This window comes from Battus philenor, unplaced genomic scaffold (assembly GCF_028537555.1).
Source record: "Battus philenor isolate CCGP_79_NKW_IND1 unplaced genomic scaffold, ilBatPhil1.0.hap1 SCAF_7, whole genome shotgun sequence".
NCBI lineage: Eukaryota > Metazoa > Arthropoda > Insecta > Lepidoptera > Papilionidae > Battus > Battus philenor.
This window is the reverse complement of record NW_027181737.1, coordinates 5080769-5093042: the sequence shown is the minus strand read 5'-3', so window position 1 is coordinate 5093042 and position 12274 is coordinate 5080769. Positions and strand designations below refer to the sequence as shown.

The 12274-nt window shown below is 34.9% G+C and overlaps 2 protein-coding genes across 3 annotated transcripts in view; both read right to left on the bottom strand.

Moving 5' to 3' along the window:
• Nucleotides 1-213: 213 nt before the first annotated feature.
• Nucleotides 214-2368, bottom strand: LOC137931086 (probable RNA-binding protein 46). The gene is made up of 4 exons (XM_068774485.1): nucleotides 1679-2368; nucleotides 1023-1507; nucleotides 747-951; nucleotides 214-418 (listed from the first exon to the last, which is right to left on the bottom strand). The coding sequence occupies exons 1-4, from the start codon at nucleotides 2333-2335 to the stop codon at nucleotides 236-238; spliced, it is 1530 nt and encodes a 509-aa protein (XP_068630586.1). The 5' UTR covers nucleotides 2336-2368; the 3' UTR covers nucleotides 214-235.
• Nucleotides 2369-6248: 3880 nt separating this feature from the next.
• Nucleotides 6249-12274, bottom strand: part of MFS9 (major facilitator superfamily transporter 9) — a 42434-nt gene continuing 36408 nt past the window's right edge. For both annotated transcript variants that reach the window (XM_068774256.1, XM_068774255.1), the window contains exons 5-11: nucleotides 11781-11955; nucleotides 11425-11525; nucleotides 11075-11231; nucleotides 9951-10123; nucleotides 9280-9383; nucleotides 7862-7982; nucleotides 6249-7525 (exon numbers count right to left, since the gene is read on the bottom strand). In XM_068774256.1, coding sequence (XP_068630357.1) covers nucleotides 7319-7525; nucleotides 7862-7982; nucleotides 9280-9383; nucleotides 9951-10123; nucleotides 11075-11231; nucleotides 11425-11525; nucleotides 11781-11955 — 1038 coding nt within the window. In that variant the 3' untranslated portion in view covers nucleotides 6249-7318. The remainder of the gene's footprint in view (nucleotides 7526-7861; nucleotides 7983-9279; nucleotides 9384-9950; nucleotides 10124-11074; nucleotides 11232-11424; nucleotides 11526-11780; nucleotides 11956-12274) is intronic.

Here is a 12274-nt window from a genome sequence, read left to right as displayed (position 1 = left end):
AAAATTGTCACAATTAAGTATTATTAAACATTAATAATGTTAATTAATTTTACACAATATTATATTGTGTAAAATTAATAACTATGTCAAATACAAAATTTTTTTTAGTCATAACATTTTGTTAAATAATCTATACAATGACAGTATTGTATTGAATTATTTATCATTAATTCAAGGGAACAACAAGCTAAATTCTAAACTTAAAATCTCATAATTAAACGATACAAAAATTAGCTTAAAGAGTTCTCCATACAGGAGACACTGGAAGAGACATATGACTTTGGTATACGGAGTTTATGTAGTCTAAAGGATAAGCTCCAACAGAGCTTGGTATACTGGGAACCACTCTAGTGTATGCTGGTGGAAGTTGGAGAGGAGTTAAAGTAGCAGACTGTTTTATCAGGTCCATTCGCAGCATCTGAGGGAACAAAAACAATTACAATTGCTTTAGAATATACATACAGGACAGTTGCTAATAGATAAAAGATTTAAACTTGATATTAGTGTAATTTCAACAAGTACTAATTCTAATTTTGGCTTTCTTAAATTATTTTTTCTGAAACCATTGATTCTTTGGATAGATATAGTAGACGTAGTATATAACAGCCCCAACAATCACCCTCTCCAGTCTTTATAGGAAGGCAGAGAAAGGTTGACAAACCATGCAGACAACTCAGTCACAAAGAAAATAAATTTTAATGCAATCTAAATAAAACAATGAAAAACAATTGCTCAATGAATGTTACCATAAGAGAGTTCAAAGCCATATTCGCAGCTTCAACTTTTGCTTGTTGAACAGTATAACAAGGTCTGGTTGTGAGTGGTCCAATTCTTTGGGCTGTGCATGTCAGTGGCTGCCCCACCCAAGGCAATTCCACTGTACACATCCACATGTCACCAGCTGCATCCAAATACTTAAGAAAGTTATATACTGGAGGCAACCAGGAGTATCTGAAATAATTACATAAATTTCATATTGCTATTTTGTAAGAAGTAAAAATGTAATAAGTACCAATACTTACTTTTTACACATTGCATCAAGCTTAGCTGGTGCCAATGTATAAGTAGACTGCAATGTATGAGTGTGCTCTGAAACACTTGGTGAATAGCATTGAGATTCTTCAGCACAGGCAGATCCAATTCCTTCATCTTTAGTAGATTTTTCATATTCTTTTTTGTTCAAGTGCTGTTTATAAAGTGCAAGAGTATGAGAAATATCATGACTGTTATTAAATTTCGCGTTGCCTCTGCTCAGCTTCTGTATTCTGTACAACTCTCTGTCAACCGGTTTCGCCCATTTAATTTCTATGTTCGACCCATCAATTTCAGCGTTCTGCAACTTCGTCATAGCCAGCTCCGCGTCTTCGCGTTCGAAGAAGTGTATAAAAGCGTAGTCGTACATTTTCTTAACACGCTCTATTTTCTTGCAAATAGACTTTTCAAATAGAGTCTTTATCGCATCGGGGGGTGTTCTAATTTGAAAATTACGCACGTATAAAGCCTTAACCTGAAATGTTTACACAAAATTTATAACATTCGCAACTATGGGCATAAATATACAAATCGCAAAAAAATCACAAATACGTTTATCATTCGCAAAACATTCATAAGTTGTTTATTATCCGCAAGAGCCTAATAATAAATATTTAAATGCAAAGCTACGTTATAAAGAACTTACCTTCTTCATGTGTTCATCATCAATGTCTGGTTCGGGTTCAGCCCAATCGACCTTTACCTCCCGATCCCAAAGTTTTACACAACCAGGTATTAAAGCTTTTCGAGCCATCGCCGCAGCCTTATGAGAAGTGAACTCTACGAAAGCGAAACCCCTGTTAAGTCGCTTATCGTAGCAATACCTGTACAAGATTACTTCGACGATTCCAGACACATGCTTACAGAGTTCTTCAAGTAACTCTTCTTTGGTTTTGGTTTTCGGTATGCCGCCTACGAACAGTCTGCAGTTGTCGACAGATTTAGCGACTCCAATGTTGCGATGGGGCCTGATCTCGTATCCGTTTAGTAGATTAACAGCGACGGTAGCTTCATTCCTGTTTGCGTACGTTACGAAAGCATACCCTCTATTAGATCCAGAGAAGTCCATCATTAATCTCATCTCGTATATTTTCCCTGCTGTAGAAAATATTGGCACTAGTTCATCTTCGAATATTTGTCGAGGCAGTTTCCCGACAAAAACTTCGCACCCTTTCGGGGGTGGAGGTCCCGTCCAGTCGGCCGGCGGTCCGTATTTCCTCTGGCCATTGTGCTGGACAATTGGATACCCAGTTTTTTGAACAAGTTCCGATAATTTTTGTTTCAAATCAATTGTTTGCTCCATGTTTTCGAAAATCAACAAGATTCGTGCGCACAAATCAATTGAACAACGATCAGCGAAAGAGCGGTGTTTCAAAGTGGCGGCTTCTTTTATAGTTTTGCCGACAAACATTCGAGGCGGCAGTGACGTCATATTTTAATTCTGTTGCATTTTAAAACTTTTAGTTTCTTTTAAGTGTATATCTTTAAAAAAGCGTATTATTACATTCAATATAAATATTAAATTATATTTAATCAATAATACTGCTCGTAAGCTTTTTGAAGATACACAGCTTACATTTAAGATAATTCAATTTTATTAATTTAACGTTTTTTAAGAAAGTCAAAGCAAACTAGTTTCCTGTTACATCAGATACGTAAATAATAAAATAGTTTTCAGTGTAACTTTGAATTCAATCTATTCATAAACCACATAAAACATCGTCAAGATTTTTGGACATATAGACCTTTCAAGTTCCAAAATAAGTGTTTGTTCATTAAGCCATATTAGACTAAAAAGGACTGAACCATGACAAACATTTTTTTTTTACTTGTATGTACCTTTGTATAACGAAATATTTATAATCGTCGTAAATGTAAAAATACTGAATTTATATATTAGGAAAGTTTTATTCAACTTAATGTCTATAAATTTCTAAATAATTTTTAAATTATTAATTTTACGGCGTAGTAAACAAAATAAGATAATTTTGTGACGGAAAAATCATTACAGCTAACATTTGTAATAAATAAAATAAATTATTACTATTACAGGCTTCCGCTTACTTTATTAACGTGTATTTGAATGTTATAAACTAAAATAATTCTGATATAATGGTAAAGCATATAGTTATATAAATAAAAAAAGATAATTTATATTATTATTATAACGAATTTCTGATTTATATCTAAGTTTTGTAAATACAGAGTTCTAAGTGACTTTACGCGTATTATCAACAGATGGCGTTGATCAGCCAAATAAAGAAAGGCTGGAAATCAAGTTTTAGAAAAAACTTTTTACTCACCGTTGCTTTTTACATTATCTATCAATATCGCTTTGGACTCTAAATTTTAAACAAATTTTATGACACAATTTCGCAAAATTATAGAATTAATTTTTTTTAAACGCAAAACAATAAGACTACTCCGCTATTTCTCTTTGAATATTTTATAAGGGGTACAAATAGTTTATTCCTTTTAGTTCGCCCATAAATTTAAGCAAAAAATTCAAATTCGTTGTGAAAAACTCCAAATAATCATATCAAATCAAATCATCATAATTAAATCTAAATAAATACAAAATTTCTTTTTTTACATGTCTTCTACAAATATATGTATATAACTTACATCTATACAAATAAGTCATTAACTTTGTTAGCTTTTCCTTGCATCTCAATTTATATATTAACGGTATAGAGCAGATTATAATGTGTAAATTATTTTCTACCCTACATAAATTAACAATTTATTTATTTATTTAATCAAATTAATGAGAAGGACGCCGTTTCGTGTAAATACATTAAAATTGACGGTAGATATCAAAATTATGATTTGGAATACGGGCTGTTTTTAAAATAAATAACAATAATTAAAGAACATTCAACATTTATTATTTTTGAACTCCTTACAGCAACAGTTATATTAAAGGATTTAAATAAAATGTCTGATTTACCTGGCAGTGTGTTTAATCTTTTGAGAGTACAATTGTAAATAGTTATTATATATTATTAGTTAGTCTAGAAATATGTTAGGCTAGGTTATAAAAATAGAATAGTCAGCGTTTGAAATACAAAAAGTACAGATTGTATGTGTATAAACTCAGTTCTAACTGAACTGAACATTAGGATTAAGAATTTAAAAAATCGAAGAATATGATTTGTTTATACCCGCTGCAAAAAAAAAATCTTTGATAAAATAGACTTGATTAAGAATGTCAATAGTAATAATACTTTTACTTCTAGCCTCATTGACAAGCTCACACTTGCTTAAGGAGCCATGGAAAGAACTTTTTGTTCAGTAGACAGAGACTCATAGTGTCGCCGCCTTGCATATTAAACTATATAACACACTACACTAAGACTCTACTGTCATAAATAGTGTAATCTATAATCTATCTGCTTCGCATTTAAATTTAGGTTCAAATGGAAAATCAATTTGGTAACAAAGGCACGTTGATGTATACCGAGAAATCGAGACTCAACACATGTAAGCACGTAACCAAACCCGCACTGACACACGAAACGCACCCGTGAGTCACCAAACGGTGCACGGCACCCACAAGACGGTCACGCCCGATGCCAACCACGCTCCAGCCACTGATGTCTACCAATTCACGTCAATACAGAGTAACACCGATAGCGAAACACCCAGATCTACCCAGGAGCCCCAGAAACCCAGACACGGCTACCATGTTAATAAGTAGGTGAATCCACTGTCTCAAGCACATCTGCGTCTACGTAGGACACCCAGTCCTACCCAGGAGACCCAGAAACCCGGGCACGGCTGGGTGTAAATCAGGTAGGCCCGTCGTCCTAGGCTATCAGCAAACACGGCCGGATCACTGATCCGGAAGGGTCCTCCACACTCGCCTCTGCAGACCCGCCACAACCACCATCATCTCAACATGGTCTTTAATCTATCTCTCGATATACATCATCTCATAATACAAATCAATCTACCAATAGTTTGTGCAACTTACCCGAGCCTAGGGTAAGTACTAACCAACCGTCATCATGCAAGAATCTAACCACGTGAGGCCTGTGACAGTTTTACCAATCAGTCACAGCACAACACGGCTCCACCTATGTACTTCTCACGCGCACACTCCGTGCGCCAACACATACCTCACCAACGCATGTCGTCTTTATTCTGAAAAATACTCCCTCCGTCTTCCCAAATAGAGTTCGATCTTTCCAATAACATTTCGTCCTCCCGAATATAAATTCGGTCCTTCCCGAATAAAAAATCGGTCTTCATCCCTTTTTTCCATCTTGACATAATCTGTCATAAAAAAAATTAACCCTCGCATAGCGATAACACATTGTCAGGGTGGCAAAAGAGGTTTAATACATTTAATTGCACTAACCACGCGTCCAAAAAATGTATTTCGCGACACAGCAAGGCATAGGCCTCTACGAAATCTATCCTAAAGGGCTACCCCAGCCGCGTCTACCGGCTCGTGGTCGCGACATGACTTTCGACTAGCGGCAATGGGCAGGATATATAGCGTACATAACCAGCCGTCGGAGCTTTAAGGTTCTGGAGCGGAGACCACAGACCGGCAAGCTCAACTTACTACCTCCACCGACAAGTTGAATTACCTATTAGAATATCTTGTTTAAGTTATTGGAAAACGTTGGTTGTAAGCCGCTTCCAACCGGTTCCAAAAAGGCACGCGTCCTATGGCTGAAATTAATCAGAAAACTCAGTGCCACTTGTCCTTTATCACGTTTAAGGCACTCTTCAGCAGGATATATACCTTAACCACCTGTCATCAAGTCTTAGTTTTGAGTTTTGAGTCTTTCAACATCATGGCATTTAAGCCGTTTAGCCGCGCAACAGTTATCAGGATTATTAAAATAAAACTTCTAATTTCGTTTATTTGTTTATTGATTACACTTAGAAATATACAATAACTCAATACACAAACAGCACTGTCCGTAATAAATCTTAAAATTAAATTATCACATCAAAACACAAAGATCTCTATTGAGATTACATAAGTGAATTTGTGTCCAAAAAGTATTCCATTAAGTGTCCCTTATGACTTTAGTTTGTTATGAAAATTATGAGATAATGCGGAAAAGACTTGTTTAGTTATTCGAGAAAAAATTAACTCAAATGTTTTATATAGTAAAAAAGTTTTTATGTATGAAAACTTAAAAGCTGTATTAAATTAATCAAATAAATGGAAGCAAATAGATTCAATAGTACGTAGAAAGTTTATAAGCAATTTTTTTTAATACAAGCAAAATAAAATTTTAAATGAATGAAGTTTATTCAAAGACAGTTAAAACTTATTTCTGTTACCCGAGGGGTAATTAAAAGTGACTTTAAACTATGTGTGGCTAAATTATTTCTGTCTAAGCAATGGTAAATAGTTTTAAGCTAATAAAAAAGAAGGCATAATTTTCTGTCAATAAAATAGCAAACTATATTGCTTATAAAGATAATTAAGCGTTACTTGAGTTTTTACTGCATTTTATTTAGATGCTTTATTTAGACTATAAATAGCGTTAGCTAATGTACATACGCGATAAAATGTACACACAAAAACCCATATAGTGTTTATGTATCTTTATGTGTAACAAGCTAAGTAAGAAAAGGACCAATATTTAGCCACTTCCAAGCCAATCACAGAGTCTGTGTTTGGCACTATTCGGTGTAACATAACTCCTGAAGATGCCCCGTGGAGGGGTGAAACACGTGTTGAGTAATTTGGCGGTGGCGGTTGTGTGATTCGCATTGTTTGCCGCATACGCATTTAGCAGCGGGCTGGCGGGCGGTGCATTTTATTGCACGACTACCACTGCATGTGCGGAAGTGGCTAAATATTGGTCCTTTTCTTACTTAGGATGGACTTCCGCGAGGTAACGCCTGATTCCATTAAATATGTAACAAGCTGTTTAGCGCTAGTTTTTATATGGTATTAAGCTAAAGATAGGGGCAAGTCCATGCAATATTAACGTGACATGTCAATATTGCAATCAAAGCTTTAGTAAAGCACGGCTAGGTGGGGCCAAGGAAAAAGCTGCCAGTATAGAGCGGTCGATACACCCTCCGTGAAGCCGTGCACGTACCCATGGCGCGGTACAGCGGTTTCGGGAGCGCTTTAACCGATAAAAAAATTAAACATCACAATAAGCATTTTTAAATATTGCTAGGCCATTGTATCCAGGATTGTCATAAATATTTTCTATCTAAATTAATACAGAGTCCGATAAAAAGCAAGTTTTCATACCATTAAATTTATACAAATCTTGTCAAAAGTTATTGTGCGTTACTTCAGTTATATTTCACTATGGTCCATAGCTTTGTTGTCGTATCCTCCCCTGGTTGTAGTGACGGAGGCGCCATCTGTGTCGAAACTAGCGTCGCTGTCATTCTCAACTACCCACGGCTGCTTTTCAGCGGAACACAGCAAGCCGTAGACAATTGCACCCACGAGGTAAATCGCACTCGATATGAAAAACACAATACGCCATTGCTCTGCACTCTGCAAAGAAGAATATTTTTTTGTAACGAAAAGTGTTTTCCATAGCAAACCAGCATTTAAATTTCGGTTAACTATGTATAGGATTATCAGATATCTTATTATAACTCACCAAGTTGTAAGTAATATATTATAACAATGTACTGAAAACTTATGAAATACTTTTTAATGCTTGCTTCGTGAACTAAATAAACCTCTCCGCGATGCTTGCTCGTCTCCTTAATTAAAATTAGTAATCTTTTTTTTTTTTGGATACACTGTCAAAGTTAACAGTGACGTCTAAACTAGGTCTTTGACGCTAGCTCTTCAATGTAAAGGAATGTAAATAATAATTTTTACTTTATCTGTGACTATGGATCCGGCTAACGGTGGGCTTATGATGCCGGGCAGTGTTGCCACTGTGTTGGACAGCCCCATCAAAATGCTGGCATGTGGTGGTGCTATATCCAAATGGTTGACACTGAAAAAGAATATTAAAGCTTTTATAAATCTAAAAAAAATAAGAAAATTATTTTCCAATATAATCGGTAAATGGCGTCTTTTCACAACTGGTTTTTTTATGTCTGTATTATAAAAAAACTATAGAATTTTTATCTAAACACTGCAATTACAAACTATGTGACTTTTCCACGCATCATATATTATTTATATACAATGCATCAAAAAAAATCAACGTCCAAACTGAAACAAAGAACAGATGTTAACCAACAGAAAATATTTTTTTTTATCACAATCTCATTTTTTTGCGGTTACTGTACCTAATGTGATTATTATGCATTTATATGTTGCTACCATAACTCTGAATATACACAATTCCTCTTAGTTTACTAGTAATAACTTTCGTTTTGTCAAAGTATGAACACATCTTTATATAACTTTGACGGGACCTCATTAAAAAAATGTACATGGGCACTAGTGCTATTAAATGTTGATGTATTTAATAAGATTTCTTAAATGGTATTAAAATTATTGATTTATTACTAAAAATACAAGAAAAAAATAGATATCTGACACAGCCCCTATTTTACGTGACTCCATTTTACTTATTTAAAATGTTTGTGATCCATACATGTGTTTTCTAAATCTCCAATTTTACTCTATCACAGTGAGAGGTAGATAGCGGAGATATTTGTCAAGTATGAGTGAGATAGATAGTGATCCTACTCATACATATGTATATATAGTATCAAGCTTATAACAATAACTATTAAAGTAGGCTGTAGATATCAAGAATTTATTTCGAAATAAGTTAGTAAATAGTTTATTAATAAAAGTTTTTTTAAGGTACTATTACAGAGGAATGGTTATAGGTGTAAAGGCTTTAATGTTGAATGTATTGTTCATTTGCTATCAATTATTGTCTAAAAGTTTTTGGTTTTAAAAATAATCAATGACAATGATAATATAGTAAGAAAAAGTGTTTTTAAAATTAGGATTGCTACATATAAAAATCAATTATCGTTTTACAATATATCTTCGCAGACTTTGAATTGTCAGCAGTTATTGGTCTACCGCATTAAATAAAAAAAATAATGTTACGTATTTCAGAGAACATAATTAAACATTTTAAAGTTTTTCCCTGACAAATCAGTAATACATTATCATCCCTCCTACAAATCCTGTTTAATTAGTGTTCGTTTTTTAAAATATTAATGAAGTTTATTGGAGACTATTTATGTTTTCTAACAAGTATTTAAAAAGATGTTTTATGTTTAGTTCTGAATCAACATAATGGAATACAAAAATAAATTAGATACCTGAATCCAGACCAAGCAAATCCACCCAAACCCACAGCAATGGTGAGAAATATAATGCAACCCACCACACTGCTTGCATATGCGGCGGCCACCATAAAAACTGTCTGAAATTATGAAGGGGAAATAAAAATAAAAAATTTTGTTTTTTTTTTTCTTATTTTTTCTCCTTTTACTAGTGACTCAGTCTGAATTTGGTGAAGTCATAAAGGTTAACAAGACTGTGTACAGGTAAAGAAGTATTAAAAAATTTTACATTTTATTTATAATTTTAAAACATCATTCCTAAGGTGAACTATCTTATATAAAGTCAATCTTAGCACAAAGACGTTTGTCTTTTTTAATTTAGCAAGTTTTCGCGGCTTATATACTATTTATCTATACTTTATCTATGGTGTTCTAAAACCGGATCAAAATGTAATATATTTAGACGGTAATAACACGAGACTTGATATAATAGTATAGTTAGGTAATTAAAATGTTACAGGTTAATAGAAACATTTTAGAGTTAAAAATTACTGGGAATAGTTATTTTTTTATCTGAATATATTTTACAGTTAAATTGAGATTTAATAAATTATATTCTAGGCTGAGTCTCATCATTGACGAAATTAAAAATTAAAATAAAAATCTTTCAAATAATTATATTGAGGCCTGGATGTAGGAAGTCTCACCTGGGACAAAAACGCACCGCAATTGAATATCTTTCTTATGTTGGTCCTTGTAAATGTGCCGCGTTTCAACAGCCAGTCGGCCAAGTGGCCCGCGAACTGCAGAACAATGGCCATGGCCAAGTATGGCACTGCCGATAGCCAGCCCGTTTGCGATGTTTCAAACTTGAATACGTCTGAAAATTTATTAAAGAAATCAAAAAATATCTAATTTTCATTTAAATTCAGGTTATTCATTTGAACAATATTGAAGTTTATAAATGCAAAATAGTTTTACATTTAAAAGATAAAGTAAATATGTACAAAGGAAAACATGACTTGTCAGAGTTTGAAGAAGAGAATTTCCCTTCTTCTTCAAAGTCAAGGTACAACGAAATGTATCGCGTCTGACTTCACGGCCTTTCCACCTAGCAGACAACGGACTCCACCGAACCTATTACCCAAAGACGAAAAAGACCAATACACCGAGTATTCCAAGAATAAGCATTTTTCAGCTTGCTCCGATGGATTTAGTCTTTCACTTCGCCGTAATTCAGCCGTGGAAGCTAATTAAGCCACCAGCAGCTCCACCGCTGCCGCATCCGAGGAGTGATCTCGTTTAGTAACGGAGAAAAGAGAGACATTGCAATACCGACACACTACATTGTCTCTCTTCGCTCGCGACCTAGCCTTAGCTGGGGGAGCAGAAATCGACGTTTCTACCTTTGCTCTAGGTTGGGGTCATCTTGCATAAACGTACATGATACGTACCCTCTGGGAACAGTCGAGCTTGTGCCTGGATTTTCTCAGCATATCAGCATTCCGATCCAGTAGTAGCTTACTACACATAATTTTAAAATACTTGCTGATTCAAAAGTGCGTGTCAATGCCTATTTAAGTAAAGATATTTTGAATTCGAAGTTGAAGGTCAAGGTAATTTATGTAGGACCCACTAAAACCCCCTCGGTGGTCATTCATGATACTTTTGGAGAAGCTCCTGGATCTCCAAAGGCATAGGTTCGTCTAGCATATCCAGAATAATCTGTCTAATTTTCCGTACGGATACCAAGAAAAGGTGGATGGTGGTAGAACAAGACCGAAGTAATACCAGGATGGTCGGTATCTGATGGTGATCCATAAAAGCTTACCTTGCATAAAAGTAGGTAAAAAGGTGAGGAGTGTATAAAAGCCCCAGTTCTCACTGAAGTGCGCCATCACAATCGCCCACACCGGGCCCGAAGTCAGCATAGCGCAATAGGGATGACGAAGTCTCGAACCTTCCACACTCTGCGTGCCCCGGGATTCCTGCAATAGTATTTTTTTTACATAAGTATTTTTACCTGGCATATGTTGTTCTGCCGTTGAATCCGTTATGCCGTTACGTATGCCGTTGAATAATACTAATATTTTTACTTTGTTTGTTTCGCAGTAATGGTTGAAAAATTAAACAGTTAAAAATAATAAAAAAAAAAAACAGAATATAAAAGTCGTCACTTACCTGTATGTATTTAAGTTCGGCCGCTGTTATGTGGGGATCCTTTTCTGGTGAATCCTTTACAACCAGCCACCAAATTGTTGTCCACACCAACCCCATGATACCTGAGGACACATTTATTTTTATATTATTGAAAAAAAAAATATTCTTTAGTATCATTTCTTGCAGACTTGCTTGCTTGCCTGTCGCATTCCATTACCTTATACAGGTTGATAAAAAATAGCTGTAAAACCTTTAAAGATTTTGTATGACATACACTATACATTCACACTTCAAAACTTTTATACCTGTAACCAGTCGCCATGTACATCTCTATATATTATTTTAGATTTTGACATAAAATATTTGAACAGTTTTACCAAATACATAGAAAATTCCGGGCCAGCCAGTGTAGTGTGCCAGCAAGGAGCAGATAGGCATGGAGACGACAGTGCCCGCGTAACTTCCGCTGAACGCAAAGGTGGCCAGTCGGGCTCGTTCTTCGCTCGGAGCCCATCGCGACCACACCGCATGAATACAAGGATACGTCACGCCCTGGGGACATAAAAACGGTTCTTTTTATATGTGCGACTACGGCTTTTACATAACAGACATATAACGACTACATACTACTACGAAGACATAATATTAATGACATGTACCCATGTCCATACTAAGTAACGACTTAATTTAATTTGATGAAAATAAATTATGTAATGTTTTTTGTAAACATTCATCAATGCTGGACATAGGTCTTCGCTACATCCTTCCATCATAAGCTGTTTCTTTACTTTCTTTGACTCCGGAACGCTGTTGCTCAATTCATCTACATTTCTACATTCAGCCATAACTTCACTGTCATAATATTTTAGTT